Source organism: Stegastes partitus, unplaced genomic scaffold (genome assembly GCF_000690725.1).
Source record: "Stegastes partitus isolate 25-593 unplaced genomic scaffold, Stegastes_partitus-1.0.2 Scaffold286, whole genome shotgun sequence".
In the NCBI taxonomy this organism is placed as follows: domain Eukaryota; kingdom Metazoa; phylum Chordata; class Actinopteri; family Pomacentridae; genus Stegastes; species Stegastes partitus.
Window position 1 is genome coordinate 148150 of NW_007578017.1, and position 21074 is coordinate 169223.

General features: G+C 45.5%; 1 protein-coding gene across 1 annotated transcript in view; it reads right to left on the reverse strand.

The window, feature by feature from the left end:
* The window catches only part of lrp1bb (low density lipoprotein receptor-related protein 1Bb), a 187997-nt gene that overhangs the window by 39636 nt on the left and 127287 nt on the right, over positions 1-21074 (reverse strand). The window contains exons 50-66 of the mRNA XM_008282795.1: positions 20747-20881; positions 15795-15914; positions 14446-14574; positions 14011-14133; positions 13097-13237; positions 12681-12868; positions 9949-10132; positions 9783-9868; positions 7352-7474; positions 4296-4477; positions 3487-3686; positions 2976-3164; positions 2687-2835; positions 2323-2416; positions 1968-2084; positions 1156-1275; positions 192-311 (exon numbers count right to left, since the gene is read on the reverse strand). Of these exons, the coding sequence (XP_008281017.1) occupies positions 192-311; positions 1156-1275; positions 1968-2084; positions 2323-2416; positions 2687-2835; positions 2976-3164; positions 3487-3686; positions 4296-4477; positions 7352-7474; positions 9783-9868; positions 9949-10132; positions 12681-12868; positions 13097-13237; positions 14011-14133; positions 14446-14574; positions 15795-15914; positions 20747-20881 (2400 nt within the window). The remainder of the gene's footprint in view (positions 1-191; positions 312-1155; positions 1276-1967; positions 2085-2322; positions 2417-2686; positions 2836-2975; positions 3165-3486; positions 3687-4295; positions 4478-7351; positions 7475-9782; positions 9869-9948; positions 10133-12680; positions 12869-13096; positions 13238-14010; positions 14134-14445; positions 14575-15794; positions 15915-20746; positions 20882-21074) is intronic.

Consider the following 21074-nt stretch of genomic DNA (forward strand, 5'->3'; position numbering starts at 1 on the left):
GACAGGGACAGCTGTCCTTCACGGCGCTCTCGCTCAGCCGTGAGCTCGGCCGCGAGAACAAGTAGAAACACTGAGTCAGACGGAGGGAAGCCAAGTGCAAAATTAATTCATATTTAATCAGATCCTTCCGCCTTTAACTGAAAATAAGCGAAGTCGTGTGGTTTCGGGTTCGGCGGGTTTCCACAACTCACCACAATTAGCCTCGTCTGACCCGTCTGCACAGTCCGGGTCCTCGTCGCAGACCCAGAGCTTGGAGATGCAGTGCATGGAGGCCTTGCACTGGAACTGGTCCGGGGAGCAGGTGCTCTCAGCTGCAGGAGGAAACAATGGAGGCATGTGGGGAAAATAACGAGGAGGGCAATTCTGGAGGAACTTAAATGTTTTGACAGGATTTGTTTAGTTCTAGGAGCCGGTGAGGAAGCATCTCGTTCACTCATCGTTTTCTTCTACAGCGAGGTAGCAGCAGGTCCTGGTTATAAAACCTGACGTTGTTTCAAATCGTGTTTTAATTTCAGCGCTGCAGTGTTCATTACACAAGTGCATTCAAAACCACATCCAATCACGCTGGAAGTCTAAGAAGGGCTGAAGTAATTAGCTTCACTTTAATTAAGGCTCCTTCTTTTTTTTTAAGTCTCTCATTCTCCTCCTGACTTTCTCGCATCCTCGTCCCCTCGCTCTCACCCCTCCTGCAATCACATGCAAGACAAACGCAGCAGCAGCAGCAGTCTGAAGGCCTGGATGGGCTGTGATATTCTGATGAGTTACATCATTGCAGAGAAAATCTGTTCTTATCCTCTGTGTGATTCAACATCTAATCCCTTTTCACAGGAACAGGCCATAACAAGCGTTGCGTCTGGAATACTTAATGAGGGCTGTGGAATGTTAATGGCTCCATATACTCGGCTCCGGCACAGAAATAAATTAACCCTGTCAAAAAAAAAGCACAATTAAGGTGATTTATCGTAATCCATTAGATTACATCTTCAAATGGCAGATATAAAAATCCTTGTGATTTCTCCATGTTTGCCTGTTTTTCCCTGCAGCGCCGGAGCGGGCTGATCAAACGGGCCGGATACGTCCATAAGCCTCCCAGTCTGAACGCTCAATAAAACCATTCAAGACCATGAGCCTGAAAGTGATACTGCGGACACTCACGGCAGTCCGTCTCGTCCTCGCCGTCGCCGCAGTCGTCCTGACCGTTGCAGCGCAGGTTGAGAGGGATGCACTTCTGCTTCCTGGTGCACTTGAACTGGCCCGACAGGCAGATGTACGTCTCTGAAAGGGAAAAGCAGCAGAGGGAGGGCGAGCCGACAGGAGGTTATTCTGGCACAGGCAGAGGAAGGCATCTATAATTTTAGCACCGACTGGTGGCAGTTCAACATACAGTTTGCCAGTTTATGGAAATATGTTCATTACTGGAGTCATTATGTGGTGTCTGGCAGCCTTTTCTGTCCAAACTAAATCCCTGATGTCACACACAGCGTTTCTAAACACGGGACGGGTAAAGACTACACGTTCCTCTGCTATAACGACATTGTTCTATTAGTTAATTAATCATTTAGTCTATAAATTGTCCAGCCTATGTTGACAACTCGTCCTCCCAAACTCCAAAATATTCAATTTGCTCTAATAGGAAACTGTCGGGAGGAAAAAAAGAAAAAGAAGAGCATTTGTGAGGCTGGAGCTATTTGGGGTTTCTAATGCATTTTAATAAATAATGAATGATTTATCACAATAGCTCTTAATTAGTTCCCTGCTAACAAACTAATCAACCGATTGCGTAATTATTTTAGCACTAATCAGCAGCCACCACACAAACTCAAAATCCGTCCACAGAAAATTCAATAAAACGCGATGCCGGCGCTGGAAACGCCGTCTGGTTGATAAGACGGCTTCCTGTGAAATGCATAAACAGCAATTTGTGGCAGACGAAGGACTGGAACCGGAGCGAGCATTTCCACGCTTACCGCAGTTGGCTTCGTCCGTGTTGTCGCCACAGTCGTTCTCTCCGTCGCAGATGAAGGGCGGCAGAGCGCAGAGGCCGGTGCCACACTGGAACCGGCCGGGCTGACATTTGAATTCCGCTGTTGAAGCACAATGCAGTAAACGTTGCAGGAGTTTAATTACAGACTGTAAAAACCCAAACAGAGCTTGTAAAATTAGGTAAAAGCAGCGTCATAAAACACTTAAAACAGAAAAAGTCATTACACCGGAATAAACGGGCAGAAGAGACGACTGGGTTCTACCTCCTGGCTCACCAAACCGGGGGTGACTTGTTCCTGTTTAGTTCTATTTTAAAGCCAACCTCTGAACAACACTCACGGCAGTCCGTGGGTTCGTCTGAGCCATCCCCACAGTCATCCACGGTGTCACACTTCCACCAGAAAGGGATGCACTCATCTGTCCCGCAGCGAAACTACAGCGCAAAGAAAAACAGAACATTAAAAATACAGAATTGAAAGTCAACATGAATACTGCACTCTCTGATTTGGCTTCAGCTTTCTTCAAAGCCAAAGTTGAAATCGATACGCAGCCATTTCCGAGGCCCTACAGTACATGTTAGGAAAGGAAAGCCAATGAGAGTAAAGCAATTTGCCTTTAGGGGAAAAGTACTGATCAAGAGAAAAAAAAAAACAGCATGATCACACTGAACGAAGAAGTGGGAGGCAGGATAAACGGCGCTGACCTGACTGGAGGTGCAGTTGGACAGGCAGGTTTTATTGTCAGCAGCCAAGTAAAAATTAGTGGGACAGGCACATTTGTGTTCTCCACCCGGGGACAGAAGACACAGGTGGCTGCATCCGCCGTTCGCAATCTGACACTGGTGCTTGGGCACTGGACAGACGGACAGAAGGACACGAGTTCAGACTGTATTACACAAACCATTTCCTTCTCAGAGCTATACAGGAGGCCCAGAACCACTGCTTGGCATGCGGGAGCACAGAGCGAACACGAGCGCCAGATGGACTTCATACCTTCGGGCTGGCGCAGCGAGTGGTAGACCTTGATGGATTTGATGGCCTGCCAGGAGTTAAGGAGCTCTATCCCTTGAGCGCCAGTTGTCTTGTGAGCACGTCGTAGTGATTTGGACTTCCCGTCCGTCCAATACACAAAGTCCTCAAACAAAGTCAGCGCCATGACTCCTTGGATGTGGTCGTGGGACACTAGAGAGGGACAAACGAACATGCATGGAGGGCTTCAATTAAACGGGGTCTTATTCAATTTACTAACCAATACTTGTGGCACTTTTACTACATACCTGCTTGGAGATTAATAGCTTAGAAACTTCCCATCAGCCCCGACCACAACAGATCAGTTTATCAGAATAACTATCAGTCAATGCTGGCCCCAGCTTCACATCAGAAACAGGCTTATTGGCAAACTAGTGCACCAGCCTACTCGATATAACTGCAGCAATTAAATGAGTAAGTGTACTTCCCAGAATGCAACACTTTCCCAATAGCATTGACAACACCTTGGTCCCACCTTTGCGTCTCTGGGTGCCGTCCATGTTGGCGAACAGGATGTGGTTGTCGTCTGCCCAGTAGAGCCTCTTGTTGGTGTAATCGATGGTGAGAGCGGTGGGGCTATAGATCTCCGTGTCGACGATGACCGTCTGCCCTCGGCCATCCATGCCAATGCGCCCGATGTAAGGCGGCTCGCAGCAGTCTACCCAGAACACGTACCTGGTCAGGAGCACAGCACAGTTCAAAGAGCGACGGACCACAGCAGGAGAGGACATTGGTACAGCACACATCATAAACAACAGAAAGTAAGTTTAATCTGTAAAAAGATGCAGAAATGGAAGATTTCTTAGAAAGAGTAAACGAAGAAGATCAAATGGAGTTAAGGCTGACAACACAACATAACACGATTACAGGGCAGTTATATGAGGAGCAAGATATTCACAAATTATACCAAAATGTAGCTTAATTTAGAGCAGAGCAAACAGGAAACACTTAAAACTAGCGTTGGCAGAAACTGTCCCTTGCACAAGATGATCATGGACGTCTTCACGCTCTTCACAGAAACAGTCACACTGACTTATGGCTTCATGAGGGACTCAGATTTATCTCTCCTGAATCACAGTCGTCCGCCGTCCAACACACTCTCACTGTTTTTATTATCTCACCTACTCTGGGTGAGAAGATCAGGAATTCAAATCTCTTTAATATTGATACCAAAGCAACACTGCCTACTCCAGCTTTAAGCCTGATTTAAAGAATTAAACTCTAAGTTTCAGTTTGAGTATGACGACTGAGTGCATCTCCTACAGGTCCACGTAGAACGCCTACCCCGTCTGCGGATCCAGAGCTAAGTCTGTGGGGTTCTTGAGGCCAGAGCTGATGAGGATGGTGGGGTAGAGGCCGTTGGCTTTGGACACCTCCAGAGTTTTCCTCTCCGCATCGCACCAGTACAGATTCTTTCCGATCCAATCCACTGCCAGGGCGCTCGGCACCGCTGTTCTGTGGACGATCTGGTGATGCAGGCAGAAGGAAATCGATTTCAGTGGACGGGTTTATCTATCGGGCGCTTCTGAGATCTTCAGTGTATATTTCATGGATGAATATAAAGACATGCATAGGATCTGAGCAAAACGGACTTTTTAAGTTTAACAAACATAAGATCACAGAAGCAGAGAGAAGACGGAGGTCCCTCAGAACCCATTTTCAACATCAGTGTGGAGATACCCGGAGACAAAACCTTCTCCAAAGAAAAAAATAAAAACAAATATAAATATTTGCTTTCATTTTGTTTAACAAGTCCTCCTAGCGTCCAGGCTAAAGTGAGCAAGTCTTGCAGTGAGTGGGATGGATCTGTTTTGAGACCTGCCATGGTAACGAACACACACATGGTCCCTGTGTAACGAAAGGCTGCTGAACAATACTGCAGGATGATCACTGATGCCCTACGACTGCAGACTAAAAGCTTTTTTAAGTGTGCATTCACATACATTACAGGATAAGAGGAAAAGGTGCGTTGTGAGGGTAAGCTATGATGATTTTACATACATTTACACTGAAATCACTGCATGTACATCATACTAAAAGGCAATAATACATGGAAAATGAGGACCTTTATAGTAATTAGTTTGCCGATGAAATGTGTTATCAAGTTGTTCTGCTGCTTATTTTCTGGTATTTTTGTACTTGAATGTTAAGAAAAGCACAAGAGTTCATGTTGAAGAGTCGTGTCTACAGATTGTAGACTAACAAAATGAAAACATTCCCACATCTACAGTAAATCACATCATCAAGCACGATGGATGTAATTAGTAAGAACAGAAATAATCTAATTCAGACTTGTAGCGTCTCTTAATCACATTTGCAGCTGCTGGTATCGAGCTCAGTTTAAAAGAAAAGAATAATAATAATACCAACACTGTGTATGAAAACGTCTTATTTGTTGTTTTGCCTGATGTCCTGGCTGCGCTCACAGGGAGGCGGACTGACCAGAGGAACACGCTGCACGTGAACGTTCAGGCAAACGTGACTGCCGACATGCACAGAGGAGCCTGTTCTGTGTCAACACATCCACCAGACAGGTGCTCGGGCAGGAAACGAAATGTCAGAACAGAACTTTGCATGTTCTATTACAAAACAGGAGTTTTCCAAAAAGTACAGTTTGGTAACGGGAAGCGTAGTGACGAACATTTAAACAGGCAGCGCAGGGTGGAAGGCAGCAGAGTGACTCTCCTATTAGTGTTTCTGGCTGAATATTGCACTAATCTCAGAGAGAGGTGCTATTTCACAGAGGTAAACAGAATCTATAAACTATGTAAAATCTCCACCAATATAAGACGGTCTAGCGTGTGAGTTCAGAATAATCATTGTGCCAGCTGGTAGCTGCAGCCAATCCCTCTCAAAACAGACTTTATTTTTTGTAAATCCCAGCACCTGTGCAAGCTGTCATTAAGGAACATGATGTGATGCGGGAACATAATAGAAATATATGGTCTTGGCAAAAGACTAAGCCGTTCCCTGAGCGGTAATTTAGACTAAACCGAGCTCCAAACAGTGTCATTCAGTGTGCAGCAGTCGCCATCAAAACGGCCTCCTCCGGCGAAAAGAGCTTCTGCTCGTCGCATCGTCCGTCCGCTTGACTTCATCCAGAGAATCTCACGGTGACGCTCAGAACAAACGCTTCGTGTGGAACTGAAGGTTAACTTGTGAGAAATGACAGAATTTGAATGAAGGTTTATTTGAAATGACTCTGGACTGCGTTTGATCTGCGTGGTCACTGAACGCCGGCTCACCTTGGGCTGACACGGTCCTTCAGCTTCCAGCCGTTTGAGGTAAAACATGTTCACACAGAACTGAAACGTGCTTCAGAGAGCTGAGCTATTCAACGAGGTACGTCGGCGACAACGGGACATTTTGTCTTTTCCACATATGCAAATGGTCAGTTTAACTACAGCGATCTGAGCGGTCGCTGCTACAGTTGGCAACCTTGACGAGGATGATGACTGGTGATGGACAGAAACATTACTTTAAGGTACTGAGAGGAAACTTAGAGAACGAAAATCACATTTAAAAAATACCTGCTGCAATTATTTCTTCAGTTTCTTCTTTTAAAAAACAGACAAAAAAGGAACAAACTCTAAAATTCAGTGATATTTTAGTAAACAAACACAGCTTCATTAATCCCCAGAAACACTCTCTGCGCCCCAGTCTTTCCTCTTAAGGCAAACTGATGCTACTGGTGCTGAATATCAGTGACTCTTTTAATTAACCTGATGTGAGGAGCTCCTGGATCGGCGTCTCCTCTCGCTAAGCTGTGGCAGTGGCTCAAGCAGAGACTGTGGAAGTAATTGAGCTGAATAAGCCTAATGCCCCACACACTAATGCTAATGAGATGAGGCATGGGGGCCCAGCAGGTGTTCTGTTGATGTCCCAGTGTCCCCTGTGTCTGGGCTCCGATCCCATGACCCGCACGAACCTTGGTGATTACACCAGAGAACGGCGTGGTGTCATTAGGCCCGTAGCGTTTATCTGAAAGCCATTTCTATTATCATCACCAGACATTCGTCGCTGTGAAGCAAACAGGTCAGTGGCCGCTGACACCAAAAGTCCACAACGTTGACTTGATAAAAGGATAAAAGGCAGCCGTCACCAGCTGAGCAGCGCTAATAAGCTACTTAAGCAACATTAGTCATTTTCCACTGACACATCTTCACAATAGAAGAAAGTTGCTGCTTGATTATTTTAATGAAGCACCAAGACCGAGCTGGGCAGAGAAACGGAGAAATACGAGTCAGAGAGGGAGCAAGTGGAATAAAGGCAATGAATCTCAGCTAAAGTGGTAAAAGACACCACGTCCACGCGGTCCAAACAGCGTGATCCTGCGGTACCTTCAGGTCGCTCCCATTGAGGCGCATCCGGTTGATCTTTCGACCGCTCGGCCGGGTTGAGTCCACCCAGTAGATGAACTCCTTCTTGTAGTCAAAGTCCAGGTGGATGATGTTGTAGAGGCCCTGCAGGTAGAAAAATACCACTTTAGTTCAAATCAAACTAACTTCCTGTGACGGGTAAAGATATTAACTTTAAACAAAAGTATTCGACAATGTGAGAATAAATGTAATTATTAAATTCCAAACACTACATTTAAACTAATATGTGGCACATTATATTTAAATGCACCTGTTTAAAAAGTCCCCATTGGATTAATGATAGATGTTAGTTTTAACCAACAATCTGCCTCCAAAAGTGGAAATACATAAGAAACAAACAAACAAACAAACAAACAAACAAAAGCCCAGCTGCTCCTGCGTCTCCGTGTGATGCACAGGCCTTATTGATTGGCTGGTTTTCCCATCGGCTCCCGAGCTTCCAGGAAACCATTTGAGGAGCGAGAGGTGAGCAAGTTGTGGTCCTATCAGAGCAGAAGAAGTGAGGTTCTCTCCTCCTCCTCACGCTCACAGGACCCCACCGTCAGCCAAACAAGTGGCCCCGCCCCCGCCGCCTCACGCTGCGGGCGCCGAGGAAAGATGTCAGATAATCCGACAGGCGAAATGAGACGTCTTCATCAGATCATCAACACCCGCACCGACAGGCGCCAAAGTGTCCTCGGGGGAATCTTCCTCTACTCCGAGCAGCAGCTATAAAGATGAAACCTGCACGCCCCCCTTTATCACGGCGTCGACAACACGACTGCATTTTCTGCTCATTTTCCCTGTAGACGGTTTGGCAGCTATGAAATTAATCAAAAGCGTGTCACGGAATCAGATTTAAAAACAACATCCACATAAGGATTAAACTAAAAATAGCAGAAAGGTGTTAAAACTACGAGCATCTCGCTGCTTTTTGCTCCAAATAATCAACTCTTTCTGAAAAACAGTGAAACCTTCAGGCGACGTCACCGAAGTTTGATGGTCAGATAACTCTGGTTTTGCTCTTGGCTACCAGTCCGAGCACCGTTTCTATAGTAACAGCTGCCAGTCGACGTGCTGATATCGTCGAACAAGAAGTAATTTCACAAACACTGTAGTTGCACATGAAGTGAAATCACTGGTTTCTTTCCATTAGCTTTATTTGGGCTGTTTTGTCGAAATGGAACGAAATCTCATAAAGCCTCATTATGCAAAAATAAATAAATAATAATAATTGCAAATCATCACCTTCTTTAAAAGCCTGAGCACGATGTTTCAACTCTAATTAGCCAGCGGCCAAAAGTGGGTTTTAATAATGCGTCGGAGGGAAACAATGGCGACGTGAGTCACTTTGTGGCAGGAAGAAAAAATTATGCTAAAAGCAAAAGCAATACATATAGGGAGTGATTGGCTTATTAGGAATTTGCATAATATCATGATAGATTTCATGTGAATGGGCTTCATAATAGTGCGGTGAAGTAATTGGAGGTCAGCCGCTGATAACATGCGGTGATTAAAGTGAGCTGTGGCTGATGAGCACTCCCATGCAGAAAGTAGAGTGCATCGAGTCGAGAGGTTAATATGACGGAGAGACGAGCCTACAGGATACCTGAGAGGTGATTTATAGCCAATCACAGCCGCCCATTTGTGGTAATCTACAGTCAGATTTAAGCATTGCCCAGAGCAGCAGTGATGAGACCCAGAAATGATTGGAATAGCTTTTCCATGTGCTCCTCAGCAGGGCGACTTTGCTCTTTGCCAGTATTCCTCCTCATGAGAGGGAAACCACAGCGGACATGCCACTTTAACAGAACAATACTTGACAGAGGTCTGTGCACCATTTTCAGGTTTTAAACAAGCTTATAAAACACCTCATCGAGGCTAAGGAGTGCATTCAGCTCACATTTTAATGCACTAACACATCGTCTTCAGTGAAAATGGATTCTCTGTCCGTCTTCCTTTAATGTCCGACTGAATCTGGAGCGACTCAGATCTATAAAGTGATGCTTCAAAACAAATGTGCCTTATTTAAGTCTGACATTATTTTCTTTCACTGTGATAATGACCAATCTGTCCCTGGGCACAGCAACAGATGACCATCTCAACAGGATCATCCTCCATGTCTGCAGTAGAAAGCAACCTGAACGTGGCATCACTGACTTTATCTGTCTAGATTCTCTGTGAGGGAACTGAATACAATTAAACTGTCATTACGTTTTCAAAAGTTTCAAACACCGGGCATTCAGACCCATATTCCTCCATATGTACCTGACACACTAGACACAAGAGGAGATTTGAAATGAAACACAAAAAGAGGGCGAGGTAGTAATTTCATTGGCGATCTGTTGTCTGCCTCTCAGCAGTGTGCCCATCTAATAGCGGCGAACACTAATCCTCGATGACAATCGCTTACCTGTTTCAAGATGGTGTAATTTGAGCCATCCACACTCAGCTTGCGTATTTCATGGTGGTCCGCCATAATGAGGAAGGGCTCTTCAGCTGGAACGGGAACACGCAGCATTAGAGGACGAGTAGAGCACCACAGCTCTGCAAATGAAGGAACTGAAGATGCAGCTGACCTGACAGAGCCTTGCATGTGTTGGGGTTGCGATCCAAGGCTTCGTAGCCGTCCACGCACAGGCACTTGAAGGAGCCGTAAGTGTTGATGCAGCGCTGGCTGCACGGGAGCGTCGTGACGCATTCATCAACATCCACACAGGTCTTCCCGTCATCCTTCAGATGGAAACCAGGCCAGCATTTACACTGAACACAGAGGACACAATCAAAACATAACGATGGTGAACACAGGACATGCAGGATAAAGCCTCAGTTTAACTAAACATCCATCCATCATCTCTACACCTTAATCCTCACCAGGGTCGTGGGGGGTGGAGTCTATCCCAGCTGACTCAGGGTGAAGGCAGGTTCACCTGGACAGGTAACCAGTCTATCACAGGGCTACACTTAGAGACAGACAACCAAGCACACTCACATTCACACCTACGGACAATTTACAATCACCAATTAACCTCAGCATGTTTCTGGACTGTGGGAGGAAGCCGGAGAACCCGGAGAGAACCCACGCTGCACGGGGAGAACATGGAGACTCCACGCAGGAAGATCCCGGGTGTCCTCACCGGGACGCCAACCGGCGACCTTCTAGCTGTGAGGCGACGATGCTAATCACTGAGCCACCGTGCAGCCCTGTCATGAACTTCTACTGAAAAGTAATTATTCTCTGATGCATCACGTTATTACAGCATGTTGCACTTTCACAGCACTTTGACAGACTGCAGTGTTGTTTTCTTACATTTATGCAAGTGAGCGATGAAGATGCACAGAAATCCAGCCCCATACGTACATGATGACATCAACGCCGGGATACAGACACACTGCTCCTTGGTTCAAAAAATCCCATCGCACATCAGTGACCAGGGCCCCCAAAAAATAACTCAAAGTGCTTGTATCAGCTGCTCTGAACCCACTGCAAATCCCTTTCTTATCCAAAGTTATAACCTTGAGGGCCTTTCTGCTGATCTTCCTGTTCGGGTCACAAATGGATGAGCTAAGAGTCTGCAGTGATGTGCTCTCTGTCCGGCTTTGCCCCCGTCGCGACAAGGAAGAGGAGTTTTTCTGTGCTTTCAGCCACTTTTCTGATGCAGTAAACACCATCTTGCCGAGGAGCAGGAGAGGAAAATCCAGGGATGAAGGCACAGAACCACCACAGCCTGACAACAGGGACAGCCATCGAAACACTCCAGCGGTTGTGGCCTTGACCTGGATTCATATCTGCCGTCACATGCCACCACTGCCAGGTAATCGCACGGCGCAGCGAGGGAGCTTAGATCATTGTTGGCATATCATTATACTCACCTTACAGTTTTCAAGGTTATTCAGAAAGTGCGAGCCTACATGTATATATATGCCCCTACCCATCTTTTAATGATGTGCAAAGTTGGGCCTGATTCATTATCCGGCATTAATCATTCATGGCCACGCTACACTAAAATAAGCTCTACATTTTACCTGCTACTGAATTAAAAATGGTGCTAATGCTCAGAACTGAGACACAATCTTACACTGTGGTGGTGTGTAATATTGTAATGCCTGTCACACAGTGTGAAGTAGGCCACGTCATCGCTGTGAATCATCGCTACAAACAACTCTGTGCACATTTGCATCAGTTTGTTCTGCTCCTGTACAGAGAGGGAAGTGACAAATTGAATCCTTGATTGCTGCAGTAAAAGGATCCTTTATCCTTTCATGAAACGCTCCTATCCTGATGGGAGTGGTCTCCTCCTGGATGACAATACCTCGATCCACAGGACGCCAAGGAAACCACGTGAACCACATGCCGCTGCCGTCTCAGTCACCAGATTTCAACCTGACTGAACATCGCTAGCCATCGCCATCATTAAAAGACCAAATAGGGAACAATCTTCTGGAGGAACAGTGTTTGATCCTTCCAGCCGGGTCCCAGAGATCTTAAGGATCAACGCCAAGGAGCATCAAAGCTCCTCTGGCAGAATGTGGAGGTCCAACACCTTCCTAAAACCTTCATGTTGGTTTTCATTTCATTTGTCATCCGTCTGTATTTTTCCAATTGGTATCCAGTCTGAGCCTTTACTCTTGCTTGCTTTAACTTTTAGCTGGATGACCATCCATCCATCATCTCTACACCTTCATCCTCACCAGGGTCATGGGGGGCAGAGTCTATCCCAGCTGACTCAGGGTGAAGGCAGGTTCACCTGGACAGGTAACCAGTCTATCACAGGGCTACACTTAGAGACAGACAACCAAGCACACTCACATTCACACCTACGGACAATTTACAATCACCAATTAACCTCAGCATGTTTCTGGACTGTGGGAGGAAGCCGGAGAACCCGGAGAGAACCCACGCTGCACGGGGAGAACATGGAGACTCCACGCAGGAAGATCCCGGGTGTCCTCACCGGGACGCCAACCGGCGACCTTCTAGCTGTGAGGCGACGGTGCTAACCACTGATCCACCTGCAGTACTCTTTTTAAGTTATTTTTTTTGGCCTTTTTGCGTTTATTTGATAAGACAGTTAAAAGAGAGACAGGAAAGTGGGGAGAAGAATCAGGGAAGGGGTTGTAGCAAAGGACCATGAGCGGGATTTGAACCCATGGCTGCTGCATCGGGGACTACAGCCCCTGTACATGGGTCGCCAGCTCAACCAGATGAGATACAACAGGGCCCGGATGTACTACTCTTACTGAACAAACTGTTTCCCACAGCTGATTCGGATAGCACCTTCATTCTACCACACCATGACCAGTCCCTCACCTTGTACCCCACTGGAAGGTCCTGGCAGTCCTGCGTGCACCCACTGACTCGGCGGTTCAAGCACTCGTTCACGTTGCAGTTCCTCTCGTCCGACCCGTCTCCACAGTCGTCTCTCCCGTCGCACAGGTTCCCCTCAGAAATGCAGCGTCCGTTGGAGCACATGAAGAAGGAGCCGTTGCACAAGCTTCCTGAAAAGAGCCAGACATGACTGTCACGGGCACGACGCCCTGCAATGCCTCAACAATGTGTGTTGACCTGAAAGTGGATCTTGACAGATTAATTCCTTCTCAGAGAATCTCTTCTTGTCGCGCCGCCTTTTTGTTTCCGGCACATGTACCCACCACTTTCCTGGACGAGCGGCGGCGCCGGTGACACTGATGAAGAGATTCCAGCTGAAAGCCAAACAACAGTCTTACCTGCAGCCAGACATTTGAGGTTCAGAGGCAGCTCGTCGGAGTGGTCGGGACAGTCTGCGTAGCCGTCACACTCCCACTGAGAGCTGAGGAGGCAGCGGCCGTCCCCACAGCGAAACTCCCCCGATCCACAGGAGCGGTACACTGAGGCGGGACAGACGGCGTCAAGTCAACTTGGCAGCGTCACAGCTTTATATTAAGGCGCATCTTTATCAGAATAAAGTGTCAGTTATGGAAAATAAAGCTGCACAGGCAAGATTTTTACGACCATTGTTCATATTATAATGATGCAGCCTCATATTGTGAATGGAATCGCTGCTGATCAACGACTCACGCCATCTGGAGGTGTGATGGCGCTCACAGCTGCAGTGGCCAATATTTCAAGTATAAATACACATATTTCATCAGCCAGTCATCATAAATCAAGGCTGCAATGGAGAGCTGCTTCTACACTGTGGACTGTTAATGCCCAAATAAACCCGGTGTAACAGTATGCTTACAAGTATTATAAAAGCACATTCAGAGGAAAAAATAAATAAAAAATCTAAACTCCATCACTCCAAACAACAGTATTGTGTCTTTGTAGAGTTTTGCAGACATCTGGTCCACGGAGTAAAAAACTGTCCTCCAAAGTCTCTTCTAGTACGTTATTTAGTTTAGTTTCTACTTGGCCGATATGGTTGAATAAAGGGTTTGTAATCAAGTGTAAATGATTTCATTGTGAGTCCAAACCAGTCTGTCCTCACATGTTTTAGTTTAACTTCATTTCTTCTCTTCATCTGGCCTGAAGCTGTTAGATCTCCATCAACCCACTGTCACTACTTCAGCAAACTTTCAAACTTTCCCCGTGCAGCTTTCAATGGGAGCAACACCTCTGGTGGATATCAGGTGCAAGCGAGCCACATAGATCTACTTGCCACATTCCAGCGACTCATCAGATCCGTCTCCGCAGTCGTTGTCGTGGTCGCAGACGAACCGCTGGGGGATGCACGCCTTGTTGCGGCAGCGAAACGAGCTGTCGTCGCATGTGTTGTTGGGCGCTGATGCACGGAAAGAAGAGGGTTCAAGAGCTAATCAATGGATAAACATTTCCCTCTCAGCATGGCGTGCAATATGTCTCCAACATAACATAAGCCTTATGCTAATCCACTGGTCTCTGTGTTGTCTAATTGTGTTTTTTTTCCATTGTTAAGTAGGCTTAAATCAAAGCAGAAACAATCCAGACTGCACCACTTAGTCAAGGCTGTAAAACCCTCACATTATCTACCATGTCTATATGTGTGGTGCTGCTTTCTTTCTTTCTCTCTTTGTTTTTAATGATTGCAGTGAGCTGTTCCATATTTTGACTTTACCACAGCCAGCCGCGGACAGTTCATCACTCCCATCAGGACAGTCCCGCTCACCATCACAGAGCCAGCGCTTCGGAACACAGGCGTACGAGCCGGGGCAGCTGAACAGCCCCGGGGCACAAGTCACTGCACCTGAGAACAACACAGGACCACACGGTGCACCGTCAACAGCCGGTCAATACGGAGGGCAAAACACAGCAAAGATAAAGGAGCAGAAACATCACTGAACTGAAGCAGATTTTTATTTTTATTTTTGTTCTTTTTTACCTTCTCTTATCGGTGAAGACTTACGAGTCATTTCAGTACATCATAGCACCTTGTCCTGCCCTCACAGAATATATCAGACGATGTTAGATATAACTACAGGTATGTTTTTGAACTTATTGTTGTCTTCAGATGTGTTCATATCCTCCCATTAAAAAAGGAAAAAAAACAGCTGAAATAAGGTGAAACTGACAAAAGTAATAATAAATAAAAGTGCTGTAATTTGTCCGGAACAGTTTATTTTATTTTTTTTTAATTATTCTTTTCAACCACAATTCAAAAGCAACATCTTATTTCACTAAATTATAATTTAGCAAATTTTTATTTATTATTACTTTTTTCAGTTTCTCGTTATTTGAGGACTATCATGAACTTTGCCTTTTCTTTAATGGGAGGGTATGAATAAATCTGAGCACGACGGTGTACCCGCTGCATGGTCGCCTGCAAACTCTAATTTTCTTTGCGCAGCAGTTTTTCGGTGCAGAACTAACACATAATGACTTTGCTTTTGTGAATAACAATTATTTACCTGAACTCTATGAGTCAGCGATTGCTTTTATCTCAGCGCTGCCCTTTAAGGCAAAGCGGACCAGAAGAAGAATCGGTCGCGCTGAGAAACAAAAGTAAGTACAGCAGGTCAATTAACCAAAACGCACATCTCGCTGTTGATGAGGACTGCACCTGAGAAACCTTTGGAGCATTTCGTTATTATTTGACTCCATTACGATGAAATGACACCAATCAGTGTTCAGACAGTTCCAGCGTCTTTATGGTGGTTGGATTCGTTTCATTTTATTGTAGAGTTCATTGCACACATGCGCACACACACTGATCATTTGGCCCATTGAATTAGCTATGCCTCTCAGGCTTCAGCGCTGAGGAGAAAAAAAATCTATTTGCCTCAGTGCTCCCTCGAATTATCAGAAATGCCTTTGGTCTCATTTGTTGCCTCATTAAGACTGTTTCATTTCTGTCCGTTCGTTTCCACGTCTGCCGGAGAAACACATGAAACTACTGCAAGTCATATCGTTGGATGCAACCTTTCACACCAGCAGCACATCCCCGATGACATCTGCAGGTTCACTAACCGCAAATCTGCACGCTCTCGTCCAGGCCGTCCTCGCAGTCGTTCTCGCCGTCACACAGCCACTGCTTGGCAATGCACTTGTTCTTGGAGCAGGCAAACTGGTTCCACAAGCACGAGGAATCTGTAGAAGGAGGAAGAATTTCAATGCCATAAATCAAACAAAGTGAGGAGGAAACAACAACAGAAGCTCCGTAGCCTGTAGAAGGGACAGAGCATTTTTAATCAAAACACAACAAGCGGCCTCGCGCTTATTTGCCCCTTGGCTTGCTTGTTTTTCTCTGCAGATTTTCTGCTTAGCAGCCCTCGTGAGCAGAGCTGCCTCACAAGCGTTGTAAATAGCACTTCTTTCCCCCTTTTCTCTCTCAAAAGAAGACATTTGATGAATGCTCCCAGTTACTGTGCAGCGGAATAAAATAAAATCAACCCAACACAAAGAAGTACTGAGATTAAAGGTGCAGTCAGCGACTATAATCCAATATATATATTTTGTCAAATTCAGCAAATATCTCCTGGAGGTTCACTAGCGCTTCATCCTGTGTGTGTGTTGGTGCACAGGCCTGGCTGGCTTCCCTGGAAATGGGAAAGAGACAAAGTGGCTTCAACAGTTTTCCAGCTAGTCAGCAACAGGGGGCGCTGGTCATGGTGCACAGGACGGAGGTGGTGGAGGAGGTGGAGGAGGTGGAGAAGGTGGTGGTGAGGTGGATGGTAAATCTGGGTCATGGTTATGTTCTGAACTTCTCAACATGTCAAGACTTAGAGATGGCTGAATAAAAAGCCAAAACCAAGAAGTATAATAAATAAACGCTACGATCCGGCTCGGACCAACAGACTTGTTAGAAAAGTCGAGCTAACTGAACCTCAGATGGTTAATTAGTTGAAAAGTGAAAGAGTTGTTAAAGTGGAAAACTGGCTGAGGAACAGAAACAATTAAGAAGACGAGTTCACTAAAGTCATGATGACAGATTGAATAAACGAGTCACACACACAAAGACATTTGACATTTTCTCAGTTTAAAGTGTTTCTCATTAGTTAACACTGAGAACTTGGAGCCACGACTGTTGAAAGCTTTTCTGACCAGAGTGAGAACAAAGACAATGTGTGAGGCAGCTCCCAGCTGTGAGAGGAATCATCAGTCTGCAGCTCAGCGCTGACCTTCATCACCGTTAAAATAGTTTAATCATGAAAAGAAACAACCAAAACTTCACTTTAACAAAGACATACAACACATTCCTCCATGTCTGCGTTCTCAAACTACAAAACATCTCTGGGGAGGTTTAACTCTCCAACAAGGCATCCTGGGAAGTCTGACTGGGAGCCAGTTTGGTTTTCTTCTGAATTAAATCTAATGAGTTGAGTGAACTCTGAGCTGTTCATTCATTCAACTCCTCATTTCAAATCAGAACGACTCATGTTATAAGAACTTGGGTTTAAAAAATAGAATAAAATAAGTTCATCCATCCATCATCTCTACACCTTCATCCTCACCAGGGTCATGGGGGGCGGAGTCTATCCCAGCCGACTCAGGGTGAAGGCAGGTTCACCTGGACAGGCACACACCTACGGACAATTTACAATCACCAATTAACCTCAGCATGTTTCTGGACTGTGGGAGGAAGCCGGAGAACCCGGAGAGAACCCACGCTGCACGGGGAGAACATGGAGACTCCACGCAGGAAGATCCCGGGTGTCCTCACCAGGACGCCAACCGGCGACCTTCTAGCTGTGAGGCAACAGTGCTACCAACTGATCCACCTTGCAGCTCTACTTTAAGTTCAGTTACCTTGAATTAGTAATATTTTTACATAAAGTACAAAAGATAAGTTGATCTGACTAATTGCCTGGATGATGTCTTGCAGTCCAGAACCAACAGGTCAGAATTGTTCTGTCCACTTTGCTAATGTCATAATATCTAATCCCCACCGTTCAGCTCTACATGACCTGACCGTGGACATTCAGCTCACTTTCTAGTTTGCAGACTCATGCTGTTGATGTTAGCTTTACAGCAGCTACTGTTGGCAAACCCACAGCGTTGCTAACATGAGCTTTATCTCCATCACGGTATTCGTCCATATAACATCTACGAAGGACCACTGAGGGTTACAAAGAACACAAACTTCTCTGGCCCAGTGAGATTATCTGGATCGATGCACAGTTCAGAATGCTAAGCTACATACCTTGCTAGTTAGCGTAGCTACAAATACTATCCTGTCACTGTGGTTTTGTCTAAAGCAGTTTTCCACAGTGGATGCTTGGTGTGGTCAGTATGTTGGTTTTTCTTCTACAGAACTGCTGACTCTGTCTTTAATATCTTATCAAAGTGCTCCAGTATTGATTAAAAGTTCATTCTCTCTCTCTCTCTTTTTTAAAGAAACTAGGGTTCAGAGGGTGTCAGGGAACAGCTGGGTGTCGAGCACTCGTCTGATTGCTGCGTAAAAACTATTGTGTCAAACGTAGATGCCGGTTTATTCATAAGCTGTGCTGAATTTGTGTCACCGAGTCACCTACTCTCCCCGGGGAGCCGTTCTCTGGTCTCATTCTCTCAGATGTCAAGCCGGGCAGAGTCTGCCAGAGCTTTGATAAGATGTTGAGAGAAGGAAGAGGGATGTGTGCTGCAGGTCAAACCACAGCACCGGGACTGACGGATCCAGCTGAGGGCGGGGGGTAGGGATGGGGGGTAGCTCACACTGCGTCGCCTTCCTTCCTGCGAGACTTTGTTCATCACACCGGCTTTATGTACACATCCCGGTACTATGATGTAAGATAAGGACGAGATAAACATTAAATGGCTAAATCTGGAAACCGTGATTATCCAGACTTTCTGAGCGCGATACCGAATTTGCACTTCAAATGCAAACAGCTGCTTCAAGTGTAGAACAAAATAGCAGGTCTACAGCACATTAAACGTATCAAAGGAACTCTTTCATGTCTCATTTTCAATAGTGTTTCGCACAGTGGAAAAGCGCGTTATGCATTGTGAAGTGACAAATGACTGTTCCGTCTAATCAGATGTGAATTTAGAATTTCTCAAATGCAATGACATTTCCCTCCAACCACGGTGCCTCTGCAGTCAGATTATCAGTGGCTGGGCCTTTTTATATGATAATTAACTCAAACGGGAACGGGAATATTGTCTATTTGTCCTGGAAAAGCTATTCGGTTCTTCAACTTCTCAAAGAATTATGGCATAATTTTATATCAGTTCCGATGTACGCGCATTTGAAGCGTGGGATATTATCATTTCACATGGGCCACAATGACATTTCTAGATAAAGGAATGGAAATGGCGTTCATGTGTTATGCATCCCTCTAACAGCGTTCATGGGCAATTTACTAAATAAATCAGATAGCTCCAAAAGCTTTAAATGTGAAGAATGGCACTGAGCTGCCTCCTTCTATTGTTTGTGACTAAATGTGAACAAAGGGGCCTTTTAATTATCACGTCGGCATCCAGTTCCGGCGTTTAATGTAATAACGCGGTCACGTTTCATCTGTGCTGCGCTTAATTATGACATCAGACGTGTGTTTAAGCTGTGATGCACGCATGCTAACTTAAAATGGTTAGCCTGTTAGCATGCTAACATGTGTGGGCAGGAGAGACTGGCGGCCATGTGTTTAGCTTTGTTGGTATTTTGTCATAAACTGAAGGATCTAAAGTCTAAATTTCATTGGAACCTGCACGATCTGCTAAAAAGTCAGAAACAGAATCATTACAACACATTGTTTGTGGATGATGAATCGTCAGTAAACTACTTTCTGCTGATCGATATGAACGTTTGCTCCAAACTGCATCTCAATTCATCCAGTAGATTAATATTAATGATAATCTGGACCAACACTGGCATCCCTGGAGTCATGCTCGTAGTGTATGGACAACAGGAAAGGCAACAATATCCTGTGTGTGTGTGTATGTGTGTGTTGGATGTGTGTTGATAAACGCACATTCACACTGCGCTCTTCTACCTGACAGACAATGCAATGCAGAACTCATTTGGTCCACAAACAAACAGCAGCATTATTGGCTGACTGCTGAATGCCCTCTTTCCCTTCACCTCCTGTACATCAGCCCGTACAGTCGGTCTACAGCAGAGACAACACAACAGACCGGCATCGAGTGTTTTTGCATCGATTCCTTCATTAGATCTGGTTACTTATTCTGTGTGTGATCAGCTCCTCTGACCACCTACATGGCAGCACACCCAGCTCTGATGCCAAAAGCAACGTGGACGTGTGTGAGCCGCTGGTTTTGAGTGCAAATTACGTTAATCCATACCATGACTTAATTATGGTCCTCCTGCTTAATTGGAGAGATCTTGACTTTGTCATAGCGAGTTCTGCATACATTAGCACGCATCAAAGCAGAAGTAAGAATGCTCCGGCTGCCTCTGGCAAGGAAAGGAGAGGAGTGGCATTGTGCTGTGTAATCCTTTCATATGTCACCGCTTCCCACTGAACCCATATTTCCATCTTCAGTGTAACAGTTTCAGTGACTGATGGCTCATTAATTAATTGTTACACTGCTAGTGCTGTATATTATAATTCAAAGAGAAGGAGGGTGTGTGTGTGTGTGTGTGTGTGTGTCCTCAGCAGCCTCGTTCTGGATTCAGGGTCGGAATTAGACTTTCAAACAGGCAGCAACGCTCACTGGAGAAATCTCAAACACACACACACACACAATAAGGGGAAGCAAAACAAAGTGAGAAGAAATTGCCTCATGGCAAGATAAACAATCATCTCTTGTCCTCCTGCCTCCTCCTAACATATTTTACCTAATATTGTTGCAGGCCTGGATCTATTTAAATGACAGAAACATTACAACAAATAGCTTCTTGTTAATGGAAAATAAATATCCTTCCAACTGCTGACAACGTTGTGTACAGCAGCAAAATACCTCATCTATTATTTCAGTTTATTGTGTAGAAGCTCTTGGAAGAGAGGTAGGACGTGCTGGCTCACCGCATTGGAATTCATCTGCTCCATCTTCGCAGTCTTTTTGGCCGTCGCACAGCCACACGCTGGAGATGCAGTTCCCACTTGGACAGGCGAAGTGGCCCTCCTCACACTTCTGCCCATGGGAAACTGGGACAGACAACAAAAGCACATCGGTCCTTTGGGCATTAGCAGTGATTGAGGTCATTATCTGTTCCTAAGCTCTCTCTGGATCTCTTATTCCTCACAGTCACAATCATCTCTGAAAACCAGATCTGTCGCACGTCTCGTCTAATTGAAGCCGCTTCCTTCATGTGGCTCTGAGTGCACGGACAAAGCCTGTGTGTGTGTGTGT